This window comes from Thamnophis sirtalis, unplaced genomic scaffold, assembly GCF_051295495.1.
Source record: "Thamnophis sirtalis isolate CommonGarterSnake01/CBP01778 unplaced genomic scaffold, rThaSir2_p1.2 scaffold_3, whole genome shotgun sequence".
Lineage (NCBI taxonomy): Eukaryota > Metazoa > Chordata > Lepidosauria > Squamata > Natricidae > Thamnophis > Thamnophis sirtalis.
In genome coordinates, this window is record NW_028261383.1 from 165,911,140 (window position 1) to 165,929,370 (window position 18,231).

General features: G+C 42.0%; 3 protein-coding genes and 1 long non-coding RNA gene across 4 annotated transcripts in view; 1 reads left to right on the forward strand and 3 right to left on the reverse strand.

The window, feature by feature from the left end:
* Positions 1-18,231, forward strand: part of LOC148048331 (uncharacterized) — a 433,893-nt gene that overhangs the window by 366,495 nt on the left and 49,167 nt on the right. The gene's annotated exons all lie outside the window — the stretch shown is intronic.
* On the reverse strand, positions 2,773-3,547 carry LOC148048333 (uncharacterized). The gene is made up of 3 exons (XR_015695829.1): positions 3,463-3,547; positions 3,254-3,371; positions 2,773-2,857 (listed from the first exon to the last, which is right to left on the reverse strand). It is a non-coding gene; the product is annotated as an uncharacterized LOC148048333 (long non-coding RNA).
* LOC148048334 (metalloproteinase inhibitor 1-like) lies at positions 9,021-11,895 on the reverse strand. Its single transcript, XM_087707911.1, has 4 exons — positions 11,766-11,895; positions 11,297-11,385; positions 11,088-11,205; positions 9,021-9,232 (listed from the first exon to the last, which is right to left on the reverse strand). Exons 1-4 carry the CDS (start codon positions 11,893-11,895, stop codon positions 9,096-9,098), a joined length of 474 nt encoding a protein of 157 aa, XP_087564037.1. The 3' UTR covers positions 9,021-9,095.
* LOC148048335 (metalloproteinase inhibitor 1-like) lies at positions 15,325-16,740 on the reverse strand. Its single transcript, XM_087707912.1, has 4 exons — positions 16,611-16,740; positions 16,141-16,229; positions 15,932-16,049; positions 15,325-15,535 (listed from the first exon to the last, which is right to left on the reverse strand). Exons 1-4 carry the CDS (start codon positions 16,738-16,740, stop codon positions 15,399-15,401), a joined length of 474 nt encoding a protein of 157 aa, XP_087564038.1. The 3' UTR covers positions 15,325-15,398.

Below are 18,231 nucleotides of genomic sequence, written 5' to 3' on the forward strand. Positions count from 1 at the left end.
CTTGTATTGTCAGAGACCTGTTGATCGTTCGAATATATTGTATGTGATACAACATCAGAAACAATACATTTCCTTTCTACACCTAACTGGAAGTTTTTAATCTCTTGCCTTGCCCACAATACCAACCTGTCTTGAAGTTGACTACAAAAGAAATTGGCTCTTTTTTCCTCACCTTATTCTGCTACTCCTGGGTTCTTCTCTAGAGGGAAACTTTGTTCCCCAGCTTATTCTGCTGGTATTGAAATCTTCCCCTCACTCCTTCCCCCAAATTTCTCTTGCGTTAATATTTATATGTCATTCAAACTAGCACACTCGATTTCTCAAAGAACTGGCAGCATAATATGTTCCCATTTGGTTTGCTGAAGAGATTAGATTTCGGGAAGACAGGTTTGGACACAGCATGTCGTACCTTAATGTAAATACGGACCATAAAAATCAGCCATTTGTGTTTCTGGCATCGGTTTTTTGCTTCATGGACTAATGGGGGATGAGGAAAAAATAAGTGCTGGAGAGAAATTCCCTAAGTCTAAAAGCTCCAAAGACTAAACCTCTGGTCCTGGGGACCAACCCTGGCTGTGTCCTGAAATATTAATCCTGAGACCTGTATATTCGCCTTTGTTTGGAAAAAAATAACTGTCCAAGACTTTTGCAGACTTCAGGATATAGTGATCATGTCTGCTAAATCTATTTGTTTATAAATAGATGAGCAATTACACTGTAATCCCAAATCACATGAGAAATGGAAGTTGTGGAATAACCAGAATTGAAAATAAGAGATAAGGTGTTTTGATAGAAATCTTGGACTAAGTAAGAGATCAAAATCAGTTGATTTCAAATGTTTTAACGCTTTCTGAGATTCTGTGTTCAATATTATCTACAATCTTGGGCTATGTACAGTTGTAAAATATGCATTGAACAGTATGGCCCAGAACTTCTAACAGCCTCCTTGAATGTTAGAAGCCTTAAAAAATGTAGTGCTTGAACCAAGAATTCATTTTTACAAAAAAGTAAAATGGAAGTATTAATTATTTGAATTTGGTTAATGAGGAATTGGAATATCTAATTTTGGAGAGTCCACGGTTTCCAGTGTTAAGAAATATCAAATATATTCATGACTGGAACATGACTAACTCCTCCGAAAGTATTGTTTTTTCCTTATTGGATCATTTGAAAAAATTTTTAAAAAGAGACGATCAATTTTTTTACACTGGTGTACTAAATTAAGTATTTAGTTCACTCAGCCTTCCTAAAAAAAAAAAAGTGACTCCGTATGCAAGCGGGTCTATGATAATGCCAATTACCAATTACCTCCCTGCGACCAATTAGATCGCACAGATTAGGCCTCCTCCGAGTTCCATCTGCCAGTCAGTGCCGACTGGCAACTACACGGAGGAGAGCCTTTTCAGTAGTAGCTCCGACCCTTTGGAACGACCTCCCCGTGGAGATTCGTACCCTCACCACCGTCCAGACCTTCCGCACAGCCCTTAAGACCTGGCTAGCCCGTCAGGCCTGGGGACAAAGATAACTGTCCCCACCCGAATGATGAATGAATGTTGCTTACTATTTTACTTCTATGTATTGTTGTGTCTATTGTCTGTATACCCCCCCCCCTCATTTTATGTAAGCCACCCTGAGTCCCCTCAGGGAAAAGGGCGGCCTATAAGTATTAATAAATACTCAAATACTCAAATACTAGTGTAACGTGGTCAGTTCTGCGGGTGGCTTCTTGCCAATGTCAAATTCCTTCTGCAAACTCTCTGCTGCCATTTCTTCGCAGGACATGTCAACACTGGAAATTTTCTGGGGGCATAACTCACCGTGGGCACCAGATGGAGAGCTGGGCAAGCGGGTGAGCAAGAAAGTGGGCAGTCAGGGATTGGCGGTAATGCACAGGTAGCTGGATAGAGAACCTTGCGGGAGAATGAGTGAGCAGGGTGTCAGAGGGCGGCTGTCAGATCCCTATTGTGATACTGCCATTTCTGTGGGGACTGGATCATTTATTCACATTGCCCTCTTTTCTACATATCCTGTAATCCCTTAGTTTATAACTCTAGCTCTGACACATATCTGCCCTGAGGACCCGGATTGTTGTTGGGGGCGATATGCGGACTCTGTAAACCGCTTAGAGAGGGCTGAAAGCCCTATGAAGCGGTATATGTCGAACTGCTATTGCTATTGCTATTGCTATTGCTATTGCTATTGCTATTGCTATTGCTATTGCTATTGCTATTGCTATTGCTATTGGATTTACCTTTGGGGAATGTGTAAGCAGGGAGGGCCATTTTGCCTCACTTCTGACGCCTCCAGCAAGAAGTGCCTTATCTCCTTCCAAGGATGACTGTCTGCACAACATCTTCACAACTGAGGATTGGCTCATTCAACATCAGACTGAAGGGAGGGGTTTCTAATTCCTTTATCCTAACAGAATTGTCTAAGGCCAGCATTGTACAGTGTTTCTTTATTTACCATGACTTATTAAAGATATTTATTGTAGATTTTTTTCCCCTTTTGTACATAGCAAGATGGAATGACATGGAGAACATACAGATCTGAAAAATAAATGACACCCTTAAATCACGTTTCTTTTCATTTCATTTATTAGATGTATTTGCTGCTCATCTTCTTTTGAACATTTGCTTTCTTCTAACAAGCATCCGGGTACATCTGGGTTATTTGCCATTCTCTAAGCAGTTGTATATTGACAGCAAAGGCCATGAATTTTATAACAGTCTACAGATGACACTGCAATCTTTATCAACGACACTGTTGAGCTTCACTTTCTGTGCATCACTTAGTTTATCCCATGGTTCTGCAAAGCTGCACAAGGAGATTTGAAAACGATCACCAGAAATCCACCCTTTTGAAATAGAAAAGGTGCAAAAATATCCTGTCAATAAGTACCCCCACTGTAAGGATTCATTCACAACTTTAACCCTAATCTGAATCTGAACCCGATCCGTTGGTATTTGGCCCACGTTTTAAGTAGGGAATGTGTCAATTCCATATAAGCCAACTTTCTGCTTTTCTCAGCAAATCTATAATTTTTAAAAAGCGAGCTTTACATCTCTAAGGGAACTGACAACACATTACCTCACTGACACTGGCTTATCCCTCCAAAAATGCAATGGAAGTTGACCAAGTAGTACTACAGAGCAGATTAGTAAAAATGATAATGCTGAAACAATGTTTTGCAATGTGCCATCCTCTTTAATTTATACATATTAATTATTAGTAGATAATTGGTCTTCTCTACCTGAAAATACATATTCTTCTCCTTTGAGAGGCCCTTTGTGTACATATCCACAGAAATTATCTGAGACTGAGGTGTAGAGAAACTGTGCATTTTTTACTTTCTCTGGACCCTTGTACACCTTCAGAAAGAAAGATAATTCAGTATATGATAAGGACAAGAGCAGGTCAGGAGAATTGCAAAATAATGTTTCAGGAGGAGGAGAGGCTTACCGCAATGGGCTGAATAGTATAGATATTTTCGGGTGAATAGGACGGAGATTCTGGATCTTCCTTGACGCTCATAAATTTGGCCCTCATCACTGGAGAGAAATGGCGGAGGAGAGGGGGGGGGCAGACAGACACACTTATTCAACAAAAGCTTCTGATATAACTAATATTTATTTGTTTATTTTTATTTATTTAGTTTGTCACTCATGTACAAGATAACAGGAATACGTATAAATAGGAATAAGAAAACAGGAGATGGGTACAAATAAATGGGGACAGTAGGACAGGGATGTTAGGAACACTGGTGCGCTTATGCACGCCCATAATTATGCATTGTGCATGTTCAACATTCATGCCATAGGAATGATTTTGCTGCAATTGGAAGGATTAATGCTGGCAGCAAAACCTACAAAGCAAGGAAGTGGGGAGTAGTAAAAGATGGAAGGGACAAAAACATTCATTTCCAAAACTCACCAATCGTAGCTTTGCAACATGCTTTCTGGAGAGATAATCGCTCACAGCAGCAGGCATCTGTGAGATCTCCCAAGAACACGAGGACCAGGAAGCTCGCTAGGAAAAATCCATGTGATTCTGTAGAATCCATTTCTTGCTCTTTATGAAGCCACTCGCTTAGGGCAGAGGTGATGCTTTCTTTCCGTTGCAGACTTTCTGGAAGTGGGTTATGAGAGAGAGATCACCCAAGGTGGAGTAAATTGTGACTCCTAGTTCAAAATGTTCTAGAATTGACTGCTCCCAGGAAAGAGATCAGTGGGATGTTTTGTGGGGTGGGAAGACAAGGCAGACACCAAAATCAGAAAAGGATTATTCAAATAATCATGGGGGCTTCATCTTGTGGATGAAGATTTAAAGCATTGTTATTGTGTGAGTCACTCTTCATGAAACAAAGACTTGTTGACTTGCAGGGCCAACATACTGAGTTGTAGAGGAGCAAAGAGTGACCAGTTAGGCTCTAAGGTGCAACAACAGTCAACAAAATGAGAGGTTTTTTATGCTAGCCCAGGAAAGACAATCACTTTCTAAGGGGAGACAGGACTGAGGCAAGAAGGAAGATGTTAAGATAAGAATTATTGTGTGTTTTATTTTTATAAGCTTCAAATCAGGGGTGGGTTGCTGCTGGCATTACTGTCGGTTCGGTGGGTGTGCAATTTTCTGTGTGTGCGGTTGCCCATAAATAGGTCTGCGCATGCACAGAACATTAAAAATTGGGGGGAATGCCGTGCCAACCAGGGAACCGGTTCAGAAGTGTGGCAGGCCTGAGTCGCTGCTGGTTCTGGTGACCCAGGCCGGCAAACCACTACCGGTTTGGCTGAACTGATCCAAACCAGTAGGAACCCACCTCTACTTCAAATCAACCATTCTTTGCTGGTGTCTCCATTTTCAACTGCATGTATTTTCTTGATAATCTTTTCCAGAAATCTTTTGCTATTGACTTCTTCCTGGGGCTGAAAGTGAGTGAATAACTTGTAGTCCCCAGCTAGTTTTTTATGTTTCACTAGAACTCTTAAGTTTCTAATCTGGTGCCTTACCCACCTCATCATATTGGCTTTCTTAGAGAGTTTGTTACAGAAGAAAGTGGCTGTTGTTTCCTCACCTTATTCTCTGCTACTCCTGGCTCCAGAGGCAAACTTTGTTTCCCAGTGTGTACCCTGATGATATTTAAAGCTTCTCCTCACTCCTTCCCCCAAATTTTCTCTTTCCTTGAAGTTCATAGTTGCCATTCGAACTAGCCACACTTGATTTCTCAAAGAACTGGCAGCATAATATGTCCCCATTTTGTTTGCTGAGATTAGATTTCTGGAAGAGAGATTTGGACACAGCGTTTCTTATGTTCATGTTATGTTAAGAGGACCATAAAAATCAAGGTATTCCTTATCTGTTTAATTTTTCTATGTGGACTCCAACTCTAGAATTTCCTCTTGAAACTCAGGTCATCTCAGGTAATCGTGAGGTGTCATGTCTGCCATTTTTGTTTTGGAAGGGATGTACAGAAGCAGGTTTCTTGGTCATTGACATGACACCCCAATGTTGTTATGGGATGTCTTCGGAATTTCAGGCTTCCAGAACCTTTTTGCCTTTTATCCTCTGCTTGTAAATAGCTGCAGATCCCTAGCAGCCATTTGTGTTTCTAGCATCAGTTCTTCTCTTCAGTAGTGGATTTCTTCTAATGAGAGTATGTGTGGGTGGGTGGGTGGGTGGGATACCTGTCCAAGACTTTTGCAAACTTCAAGATATAAGGGACTTTGCTGCCAAACCTATTTGTTTATTCATAGATAAGCAGTTATGATTTAATTCCAAATCATACAAGAAACTGAAGTTGTGAAATAATCAGAACTGAAAATAATAGGGAAGATGCTTTACTGGAACTCTTGAGATCAAAATCAGTTAATTTCAAATGTTTAAATGCTTTGAGAAATTCTGGGTGGACTATTTACAATATTTGCGTGGCAACACATGCTGCTGAAATGTATGAATTAAATAGTATGGCACAGATGCTTGAACAGCCTCCTGAGTCCTGCAACATTAGGAGCCTTAAGAAATGCAGTGCTTGAGCCAACAATTCATTTTTATAAAAAATTAAAAAAAGTTAAATGGAAGTATTAGTTATATATCTGACTTGCAGAATGAGGAATCGGAATATCCCATTTTGGAAGGTCAATGGATCCAAGTGTTAAGAAATGTCATCTCCTGGATTGACATCTCTAATACATAGATGACAATCAGAATAACCCCAGATGTCTATGAAATAAATGGGACTGAAGGGAGATTAGGATATTATGTCTTTCCATCACAGCTCCAATCCTAGGGAAATCCTAATCCTTTTCCATTCTTGAATGACACCTTGCTATTAAATTAACTTGTGAATTGTTGCGGAATTATCATAGAACTGCTGTTTTTCAGAAAACTGTTTTTAAGATAGTAAATTGTACAGTGTTTCTTTGTTTGCCGTGTCTTATTAATGATATTTACTGTGGATGGTTTTTCCTTTTGTACATAGCAAGATGAAATGATATGGAGAACAAACACATCTAAAAAACAAAGGACACTAATAAATCACATTACTTTTCATTTCATTTATTAGATTTATTTGCTGCTCATTTTGTTTTGAACATTTAGCATTCAGGTACATCTAGTTTATTTGCCATTCTCTAAGCAGGTGTATATTGACAGCAAAGGCCATGAATTTTACAATTGTGCACAGATGGTTTTGCAATCCTGATCAACGACACTGTCGAGCTTCGCTTTCTGTTCATCACTTAGTCTATCCCATGGTTTTGCAAAGTCACACAATTTGATATGAAGACTATTTTCAGAAATCGTCCCTTTTGAAAGAGAAAAGATACATAACAATGGTTTCAATATGTAACTGATAAGATTTGTGCACAGTAATTTGTCCAAAGACCTTGACAATTTTCTGGCATTTGTTCTATCTTTTAAGTAGGGAATGATGTCAGTTAATGTCAAATAAACCAACTTGCATTAATATTTATATGTCATTCAAACTAGCACACTCGATTTCTCAAAGAACTGGCAGAATAATATTTGAATTTGAATTTGAATTTGTGTTTATTTGTATGCCGCCCTTTTCCCTGGGGGGACTCAGGGCGGCTCACAATCAAAAGGAAGGGGGGGGGAACAGACTTTTACATATAAGACAGTACATGATTAAAACGCAACATTCATACCATTCGGGTGGGTCACAATCTTTAGCCCCAGGCCTGACGGGATAGCCAGATTCTAAGGGCTGTGCGGAAGGTCTGGAGGGTGGTGAGGGTACGAAGCTCCACGGGGAGATCGTTCCATTGGGTCGGGGCAACCACCGAGAAGGCTCTCGGTGTTCCCATTTGGTTTGCTGAAGAGATTAGATTTCGGGAAGACAGGTTTGGACACAGCATGTCGTACCTTAATGTAAATACGGACCATAAAAACCAGCCATTTGTGTTACTGGCATCGGTTTTTCGCTTCATGGTCTAATGGGGGATGAGGAAAAAATAAGTGCTGGAGAGAAATTCCCTAAGTCTGAAAGCTCCAAAGACTAAACCTCTGGTCCTGGGGACCAACCCTGGCTGTATCCTGAAATATTAATCCTGAGACCTGTATATTCGCCTTTGTTTGGAAAAAATAACTGTCCAAGACTTTTGCAGACTTCAGGATATAGTGATCATGTCTGCTAAACCTATTTGTTTATAAATAGATGAGCAATTACACTGTAATCCCAAATCACATGAGAAATGGAAGTTGTGGAATAACCAGAATTGAAAATAAGAGATAAGGTGTTTTGATAGAAATCTTGGACTAAGTAAGAGATCAAAATCAGTTGATTTCAAATGTTTTAACGCTTTCTGAGATTCTGTGTTCAATATTATCTACAATCTTGGGCTATGTACAGTTGTAAAATATGCATTGAACAGTATGGCCCAGAACTTCTAACAGCCTCCTTGAATGTTAGAAGCCTTAAAAAATGTAGTGCTTGAACCAATAATACATTTTAAAAAAAAGTAAAATGGAAGTATTAATTATTTGAATTTGGTTAATGAGGAATTGGAATATCTAATTTTGGAGAGTCCACGGTTTCCAGTGTTAAGAAATATCAAATATATTCATGACTGGAACATGACTAACTCCTCCGAAAGTATTGTTTTTTCCTTATTGGCCAGTTCTACGGGTGGCTTCTTGCCAATGTCAAATTCCTTCTGCAAACTCTCTGCTGCCATTTCTTTGTAGGACATGTCAACACTGGAAATTTTCTGGGGGCATAACTCACCGTGGGCACCAGATGGAGAGCTGGGCAAGCGGGTGAGCAAGAAAGTGGGCAGTCAGGGATTGGCGGTAATGCACAGCTGGATAGAGAACCTTGCGGGAGAGTGAGTGAGCAGGGTGTCAGAGGGCGGCTGTCAGATCCCTATTGTGATACTGCCATTTCTGTGGGGACTGGATCATTTATTCACATTGCCCTCTTTTCTACATATCCTGTAATCCCTTAGTTTATAACTCTAGCTCTGACACATATCTGCCCTGAGGACCCGGATTGTTGTTGTGAGCGATATGCTGACTCTGTAAACCGCTTAGAGAGGGCTGAAAGCCCTATGAAGCGGTATATAAGTCGAACTGCAATTGCTATTGCTATTGCTATTGCTATTGGATTTACCTTTGGGGAATGTGTAAGCAGGGAGGGCCATTTTGTCTCACTTCTGACGCCTCCAGCAAGAAGTGCCTTATCTCCTTCCAAGGATGACTGCCTGCACAACATCTTCACAACTGAGGATTGGCTCATTCAACATCAGACTGAAGGGAGGGGTTTCTAATTCCTTTATCCTAACAGAATTGTCTGAGGCCAGCATTGTACAGTGTTTCTTTATTTACCATGACTTATTAAAGATATTTATTGTAGATTTTTTTCCCCTTTTGTACATAGCAAGATGGAATGACATGGAGAACATACAGATCTGAAAAATAAATGACACCCTTAAATCACGTTTCTTTTCATTTCATTTATTAGATGTATTTGCTGCTCATCTTCTTTTGAACATTTGCTTTCTTCTAACAAGCATCCGGGTACATCTGGGTTATTTGCCATTCTCTAAGCAGTTGTATATTGACAGCAAAGGCCATGAATTTTATAATTGTCCACAGATGGTACTGCAATCTTTATCAACGACACTGTTGAGCTTCACTTTCTGTGCATCACTTAGTTTATCCCATGGTTCTGCAAAGCTGCACAAGGAGATTTGAAAACGATCACCAGAAATCCACCCTTTTGAAATAGAAAAGGTGCAAAAATATCCTGTCAATAAGTACCCCCACTGTAAGGATTCATTCACAACTTTAACCCTAATCTGAATCTGAACCCGATCCGTTGGTATTTGGCCCACGTTTTATGTAGGGAATGTGTCAATTCCATATAAGCCAACTTTCTGCTTTTCTCAGCAAATCTATAATTTTTAAAAAGCAAGCTTTACATCTCTAAGGGAACTGACAACACATTACCTCACTGACACTGGCCTTTCAGCTTCGACGGGCCTTGGAGGAAGCTAGCTATCTTGACCCCTTCCAGTCTGGCTTCAGACCTGGTTACAGCACAGAAACCGCTTTGGTCGCATTGACCGATGATCTCTGGAGGGCCAGAGATGGAGGCTATGCGTCCATCCTGGTTCTCCTTGACCTCTCAGCGGCTTTCGATACCATCGACCATGGTATCCTTCTGCGACGACTGCGGGAGGTGGGAGTGGGAGGCACTGTTCTGCGGTGGTTCTCCTCCTACCTCTCGGACAGGTCGCAGTCGGTGTTAGTCGGGGGGCAGAGATCGTCCCTGAGGCCCCTAACATGTGGGGTACCCCAGGGTTCGGTCTTATCCCCCCTACTATTTAACATATACATGAAACCGCTGGGCGAGATCATTCGGAGGCACGGGATAAAATACCACCAATATGCGGACGATACGCAATTGTATCTGTCCGCCCCGTGCCAACTCAATGAAGCGGTGGACGTGATGAACCAGGGTCTGGAGGCCGTTAAGAACTGGATGAGTGCTAACAAACTGGTGCTCAACCCGGATAAAACCGAGTGGCTGTTGTGTTTCCCCCCCAATAATTTGGCTAATACACCAACGCTTAGGCTGGGGGGTCAAATTTCATACCCCTCAGATAGGGTCCGCAACTTAGGAGTCCTCCTGGATCCACAGCTGACTTTTGACCACCACCTGTCAGCTGTGACCAGGGGGGCATTTGCCCAGGTTCGCCTGGTCCGCCAGTTGCGGCCCTACCTAGATCGGGGGGCCCTCACAACAGTCACTCGAGCCCTGGTGATCTCTAGACTGGAATACTGCAATGGGCTCTACATGGGGTTGCCCCTGAAGTGCATCCGGCGACTACAGCTAGTCCAGAATGCGGCCGCGCGAGTGATAGTGGGCGCACCTCGGTTCGCCCACGTTACACCTGTCCTCCGCGAGCTGCACTGGCTACCTGTTGGTCTCCGGGTGCGCTTCAGGATACTAATGACCACCTTTAAAGCACTCCATGGTAGTGGATCTGGGTACTTGAGAGACCGCCTTCTGCCGATTACCTCCCTAAATCGACCAATTAGATCGCACAGACTAGGCCTCCTCCGAATTCCATCAGCCAATGCCGACTGGCGACTACACGGAGGAGAGCCTTCTCTGCTGCTGCCCCGGCCCTATGGAACGAGCTCCCCATGGAGATCCGCACCCTCACCACGATCCAGACCTTCCGCGCAGCCCTCAAGATCTGGCTCTCCCAGCAGGCCTGGGAATAGGTTTCCAATTACCCGCCCGAGTGTTTGATTGTTGAATGAAAGTTGTGTTTTATTATTTTTCTTTTGTTCACCAATTGTTTTGTTTTGACCTTGCACCTCCCCTCCCCTGTGGTTGTAAGCCGCCCTGAGTCCCCTCAGGGAAAAGGGCGGCATATAAATCCCAATAAAACCAAAACCAAACCAAACTGGCTTATCCCTCCAAAAATGCGATGGAAGTTGACCAAGTAGTACTACAGAGCAGATTAGTAAAAATGATAATGCTGAAACAATGTTTTGCAATGTGCCATCCTCTTTAATTTATACGTATTAATTATTAGTAGATAATTGGTCTTCTCTACCTGAAAATACATATTCTTCTCCTTTGAGAGGCCCTTTGTGTACATATCCACAGAAATTATCTGAGACTGAGGTGTAGAGAAACTGTGCATTTTTTACTTTCTCTGGACCCTTGTACACCTTCAGAAAGAAAGATAATTCAGTATATGATAAGGACAAGAGCAGGTCAGGAGAATTGCAAAATAATGTTTCAGGAGGAGGAGAGGCTTACCGCAATGGGCTGAATAGTATAGATATTTTCGGGTGAATACGACGGAGATTCTGGATCTTCCTTGATGCTCATAAATTTGGCCCTCATCACTGGAGAGAAATGGCGGAGGAGAGGGGGGGCAGACAGACAGACTTATTCAACAAAAGCTTCTGCTATAACTAATATTTATTTGTTTCTTTTTATTTATTTAGTTTGTCACTCATGTACAAGATAACAGGAATAAGAATAAACACGAAGAAGAACACAGGAAATGGGTACAAATAAATGGGGACGGTAGGACAGGGATGTTAGGAACACTGGTGCGCTTATGCACGCCCATAATTATGCATTGTGCATGTTCAACATTCATGCCATAGGAATGATTTTGCTGCAATTGGAAGGATTAATGCTGGCAGCAAAACCTACAAAGCAAGGAAGTGGGGAGTAGTAAAAGATGGAAGGGACAAAAACATTCATTTCCAAAACTCACCAATCTTAGCTTTGCAACATGCTTTCTGGAGAGATAATCGCTCACAGCGGCAGGCATCTGTGAGATCTCCCAAGAACACGAGGACCAGGAAGCTCACTAGGAATAATCCATGTGATTCTGTAGAATCCATTTCTTGCTCTTTATGAAGCCACTCACTTAGGGCAGAGGTGATGCTTTCTTTCCGTTGCAGGCTTTCTGGAAGTGGGTTATGAGAGAGAGATCACCCAAGGTGGAGTAAATTGTGACTCCTAGTTCAAAATGTTCTAGAATTGACTGCTCCCAGGAAAGAGATCAGTGGGATGTTTTGTGGGGTGGGAAGACAAGGCAGACACCAAAATCAGAAAAGGATTATTCAAATAATCATGGGGGCTTCATCTTGTGGATGAAGATTTAAAGCATTGTTATTGTGTGAGTCACTCTTCATGAAACAAAGACTTGTTGACTTGCAGGGCCAACATACTGAGTTGTAGAGGAGCAAAGAGTGACCAGTTAGGCTCTAAGGTGCAACAACAGTCAACAAAATGAGAGGTTTTTTATGCTAGCCCAGGAAAGACAATCACTTTCTAAGGGGAGACAGGACTGAGGCAAGAAGGAAGATGTTAAGATAAGAATTATTGTGTGTTTTATTTTTATAAGCTTCAAATCAGGGGTGGGTTGCTGCTGGCATTGCTGTCGGTTCGGTGGGTGTGCAATTTTCTGTGTGCGCGGTTGCCCATAAATAGGTCTGCGCATGCACAGAACATTAAAAATTGGGGGGAATGCCGTGCCAACCAGGGAACCGGTTCAGAAGTGTGGCAGGCCTGAGTCGCTGCTGGTTCTGGCGACCCAGGCCGGCAAACCACTACCGGTTTGGCTGAACTGATCCAAACCAGTAGGAACTCACCTCTACTTCAAATCAACCATTCTTTGCTGGTGTCTCCATTTTCAACTGCATGTATTTTCTTGATAATCTTTTCCAGAAATCTTTTGCTATTGACTTCTTCCTGAAAGTGAGTGAATGGCTTTTGGTCTCCAGCTAGTTTTTATGTTTCACTAGAACTCTTTAAGTTTCTAATCTGGTGCCTTACCCACCTCATCATATTGGCTTTCTTAGAGAGTTTGTTACAGAAGAAAGTGGCTGTTGTTTCCTCACCTTATTCTCTGCTACTCCTGGCTCCTTACCCAGAGGCAAACTTTGTTTCCCAGTGTGTACCCTGATGATATTTAAAGCTTCTCCTCACTCCTTCCCCCAAATTCTCTCTTGCCTTGAAGTTCATAATTGCCATTCGAACTAGCCACACTTGATTTCTCAAAGAACTGGCAGCATAATACGTCCCCATTTTGTTTGCTGAGATTAGATTTCTGGAAGAGAGATTTGGACACAGCGTATCTTATGTTAATGTTATGTTAAGAGGACCAGATCATGTCTGCTAAACCTATTTGTTTATAAATAGATGAGCAATTACAGTGTAATCCCAAATCACATGAGAAATGGAAGTTGTGGAATAACCAGAATTGAAAATAAGAGATAAGGTGTTTTGATAGAAATCTTGGACTAAGTAAGAGATCAAAATCAGTTGATTTCAAATGTTTTAACGCTTTCTGAGATTCTGTGTTCAATATTATCTACAATCTTGGGCTATGTACAGTTGTAAAATATGCATTGAACAGTATGGCCCAGAACTTCTAACAGCCTCCTTGAATGTTAGAAGCCTTAAAAAATGTAGTGATTGAACCAAGAATTCATTTTTACAAAAAAGTAAAATGGAAGTATTAATTATTTGAATTTGGTTAATGAGGAATTGGAATATCTAATTTTGGAGAGTCCACGGTTTCCAGTGTTAAGAAATATCAAATATATTCATGACTGGAACATGACTAACTCCTCCGAAAGTATTGTTTTTTCCTTATTGGATCCTTTGAAAGAAAATTTAAAAAGAGACGATCAATTTTTTTACACTGGTGTACTAAATTAAGTATTTAGTTCACTCAGCCTTCCTAAAAAAAAAAAGTGACTCCGTATGCAAGCGGGTCTATGATAATGCCACTAGTGGAATAGCTGGAATACTGCAATGTGCTCTACATGGGGCTGCCCTTGAAGAGCATCCGGCGACTTCAGCTAGTCCAGAACGCGGCCGCGCGAGTGATCGTGGGTGCACCTCGGTTCACCCATATAACACCTATCCTCCGCGAGCTGCGCTGGCTACCTGTCGATCTCCGGGTGCGCTTCAAGGTGCTACTAGTCACCCATAAAGCCCTTCATGGTAGTGGACCTGGGTACTTGAGAGACCGCCTTCTGCCAATTACCTCCCTGCGACCAATTAGATCTCACAGATTGGGCCTCCTCCGAATTCCATCTGCCAGCCAGTGTCGGCTGGCAACCACACGGAGGAGAGCCTTTTCGGTAGTAGCTCCGACCCTTTGGAACGATCTCTCCGTGGAGATTCGTACTCTCACCACCGTCCAGACCTTCCGCATAGCCCTTAAGACCTGGCTAGCCCGTCAGGCCTGGGGACAAAGATAATCGCCCCTCCCGAATGATGAATGAATGTTGCTCATTATTTTACTCTATGTTTGTCTACGTCACTGTTTGTATTTCCCTCCCCTGATCTTATATAAGCCGCCCTGAGACCCCTCAGGGAAAAGGGAGGCCTATAAATGTTAATAAACCTTCAAACCTTCAAACTAGTGTAACGTGGTCAGTTCTGCGGGTGGCTTCTTGCCAGTGTCAAATTCCTTCTGCAAACTCTCTGCTGCCATTTCTTCGCAGGACATGTCAACACTGGAAATTTTCTGGGGGCATAACTCACCGTGGGCACCAGATGGAGAGCTGGGCAAGCGGGTGAGCAAGAAAGTGGGCAGTCAGGGATTGGCGGTAATGCACAGGTAGCTGGATAGAGAACCTTGCGGGAGAGTGAGTGAGCAGGGTGTCAGAGGGCGGCTGTCAGATCCCTATTGTGATACTGCCATTTCTGTGGGGACTGGATCATTTATTCACATTGCCCTCTTTTCTACATATCCTGTAATCCCTTAGTTTATAACTCTAGCTCTGACACATATCTGCCCTGAGGACCCGGATTGTTGTTGGGGGCGATATGCTGACTCTGTAAACCGCTTAGAGAGGGCTGAAAGCCCTATGAAGCGGTATATAATTGCTATTGCTATTGCTATTGCTATTGGATTTACCTTTGGGGAATGTGTAAGCGGGGAGGGCCATTTTGTCTCACTTCTGACACCTCCAGCAAGAAGTGCCTTATCTCCTTCCAAGGATGACTGTCTGCACAACATCTTCACAACTGTGGATTGGCTCATTCAACATCAGACTGAAGGGAGGGGTTTCTAATTCCTTTATCCTAGCAGAATTGTCTGAGGCCAGCACTGTACAGTGTTTCTTTATTTACCATGACTTATTAAAGATATTTATTGTAGATTTTTCCCCCTTTTGTACATAGCAAGATGGAATGACATGGAGAACATACAGATCTGAAAAATAAATGACACCCTTAAATCACGTTTCTTTTCATTTCATTTATTAGATGTATTTGCTGCTCATCTTCTTTTGAACATTTGCTTTCTTCTAACAAGCATCCGGGTACATCTGGGTTATTTGCCATTCTCTAAGCAGTTGTATATTGACAGCAAAGGCCATGAATTTTATAACTGTCTACAGATGGTACTGCAATCTTTATCAACGACACTGTTGAGCTTCACTTTCTGTGCATCACTTAGTTTATCCCATGGTTCTGCAAAGCTGCACAAGGAGATTTGAAAACGATCACCAGAAATCGACCCTTTTGAAATAGAAAAGGTGCAAAAATATCCTGTCAATAAGTACCCCCACTGTAAGGATTCATTCACAACTTTAACCCTAATCTGAATCTGAACCCGATCCGTTGGTATTTGGCCCACGTTTTAAGTAGGGAATGTGTCAATTCCATATAAGCCAACTTTCTGCTTTTCTCAGCAAATCTATAATTTTTAAAAAGCGAGCTTTATATCTCTAAGGGAACTGACAACACATTACCTCACTGACACTGGCTTATCCCTCCAAAAATGCGATGGAAGTTGACCAAGTAGTACTACAGAGCAGATTAGTAAAAATGATAATGCTGAAACAATGTTTTGCAATGTGCCATCCTCTTTAATTTATACGTATTAATTATTAGTAGATAATTGGTCTTCTCTACCTGAAAATACATATTCTTCTCCTTTGAGAGGCCCTTTGTGTACATATCCACATAAATTATCTGAGACTGAGGTGTAGAGAAACTGTGCATTTTTTACTTTCTCTGGACCCTTGTACACCTTCAGAAAGAAAGATAATTCAGTATATGATAAGGACAAGAGCAGGTCAGGAGAATTGCAAAATAATGTTTCAGGAGGAGGAGAGGCTTACCGCAATGGGCTGAATAGTATAGATATTTTCGGGTGAATAGGACCGAGATTCTGGATCTTCCTTGACGCTCATAAATTTGGCCCTCATCACTGGAGAGAAATGGCGGAGGAGAGGGGGGGGCAGACAGACAGACTTATTCAACAAAAGCTTCTGATATAACTAATATTTATTTGTTTATTTTTATTTATTTAGTTTGTCACTCATTTACAAGATAACAGGAATAAGAATAAACACGAAGAAGAACACAGGAAATGGGTACAAATAAATGGGGACGGTAGGACAGGGATGTTAGGAACACTGGTGCGCTTATGCACGCCCATAATTATGCATTGTGCATGTTCAACATTCATGCCATAGGAATGATTTTGCTGCAATTGGAAGGATTAATGCTGGCAGCAAAACCTACAAAGCAAGGAAGTGGGGAGTAGTAAGAGATAGAAGGGAGAAAAACATTCATTTCCAAAACTTACCAATCTTAGCTTTGCAACATGCTTTCTGGAGAGATAATTGCCCACAGGTGCAGGCCTCTGTGAGATCTCCCAAAAACAGGAGGACCAGGAAGCTGGCTAGGAATAATCCATGTGATTCTGTAGAATCCATTTCTTGCTCTTTATGAAGCCACTCGCTTAGGGCAAAGGTGATGCTTTCTTTCCGTTGCAGGCTTTCTGGAAGTGGGTTATGAGAGAGAGAGATCACCCAAGGTGGAGTAAATTGTGACTCCTAGTTCAAAATGTTCTAGAATTGACTGCTCCCAGGAAAGAGATCAGTGGGATGTTTTGTGGGGTGGGAAGACAAGGCAGACACCAAAATCAGAAAAGGATTATTCAAATAATCATGGGGGCTTCATCTTGTGGATGAAGATTTAAAGGATTGTTATTGTGTGAGTCACTCTTCATGAAACAAAGACTTGTTGACTTGCAGGGCCAACATACTGAGTTGTAGAGGAGCAAAGAGTGACCAGTTAGGCTCTAAGGTGCAACAACAGTCAACAAAATGAGAGGTTTTTTATGCTAGCCCAGGAAAGACAATCACTTTCTAAGGGGAGACAGGACTGAGGCAAGAAGGAAGATGTTAAGATAAGAATTATTGTGTGTTTTATTTTTATAAGCTTCAAATCAGGGGTGGGTTGCTGCTGGCATTGCTGTCGGTTCGGTGGGTGTGCAATTTTCTGTGTGCGCTGTTGCCCATAAATAGGTCTGCGCATGCACAGAACATTAAAAATTGGGGGGAATGCCGTGCCAACCAGGGAACCGGTTCAGAAGTGTGGCAGGCCTGAGTCGCTGCTGGTTTTGGCGACCCAGGCCGGCAAACCACTACCGGTTTGGCTGAACTGATCCAAACCAGTAGGAACCCACCTCTACTTCAAATCAACCATCCTTGCTGGTGTCTCCATTTTCAACTGCATGTATTTTCTTGATAAACTTTTCCAGAAATCTTTTGCTATCGACTTCTTCCTGGGGCTGAAAGTGAGTGAATGGCTTGTGGTCCCCAGCTAGTTTTTATGTTTCACTAGAACTCTTAAGTTTCTAATCTGGTGCCTTACCCACCTCATCATATTGGCTTTCTTAGAGAGTTTGTTACAGAAGAAAGTGGCTGTTGTTTCCTCACCTTATTCTCTGCTACTCCTGGCTCCAGAGGCGAAGTTTGTTTCCCAGTGTGTACCCTGATGATATTTAAAGCTTCTCCTCACTCCTTCCCCCAAATTCTCTCTTGCCTTGAAGTTCATAGTTGCCATTCAAACTAGCCACACTTGATTTCTCAAAGAACTGGCAGCATAATACGTCCCCATTTTGTTTGCTGAGATTAGATTTCTGGAAGAGAGATTTGGACACAGCGTATCTTATGTTCATGTTATGTTAAGAGGACCATAAAAATCAAGGTATTCCTTATCTGTTTAATTTTTCTATGTGGCCTCCAACTCTAGTATTTCCTCTTGAAACTCAGGTCATCTCAGGTAATCGTGAGGTGTCATGTCTGCCATTTTTGCTTTGGAAAGGATGTACAGAAGCAGGTTTCTTGGTCATTGACATGACACCCCAATGTTGTTATGGGATGTCTTCGCAATTTCAGGCTTCCAGAACCTTTTTGCCT

Excerpts from the sequence above, each read along its gene's own strand:
- LOC148048334 (XM_087707911.1), bottom strand. The coding sequence starts at position 11,895 with ATGGATTCTACAGAATCACATGGATTATTCCTAGTGAGCTTCCTGGTC. Across the intron at positions 11,206-11,296 it reads ATACTATTCAGCCCATTGCG|GTGTACAAGGGTCCAGAGAA; the intron begins GTAAGCCTCTCC and ends TTCTTTCTGAAG. Across the intron at positions 9,233-11,087 it reads AGAAGAATATGTATTTTCAG|GGTGGATTTCTGGTGATCGT; the intron begins GTAGAGAAGACC and ends CTATTTCAAAAG.
- LOC148048335 (XM_087707912.1), bottom strand. The coding sequence starts at position 16,740 with ATGGATTCTACAGAATCACATGGATTATTCCTAGCCAGCTTCCTGGTC. Across the intron at positions 16,050-16,140 it reads ATACTATTCAGCCCATTGCG|GTGTACAAGGGTCCAGAGAA; the intron begins GTAAGCCTCTCC and ends TTCTTTCTGAAG. Across the intron at positions 15,536-15,931 it reads AGAAGAATATGTATTTTCAG|GGTCGATTTCTGGTGATCGT; the intron begins GTAGAGAAGACC and ends CTATTTCAAAAG.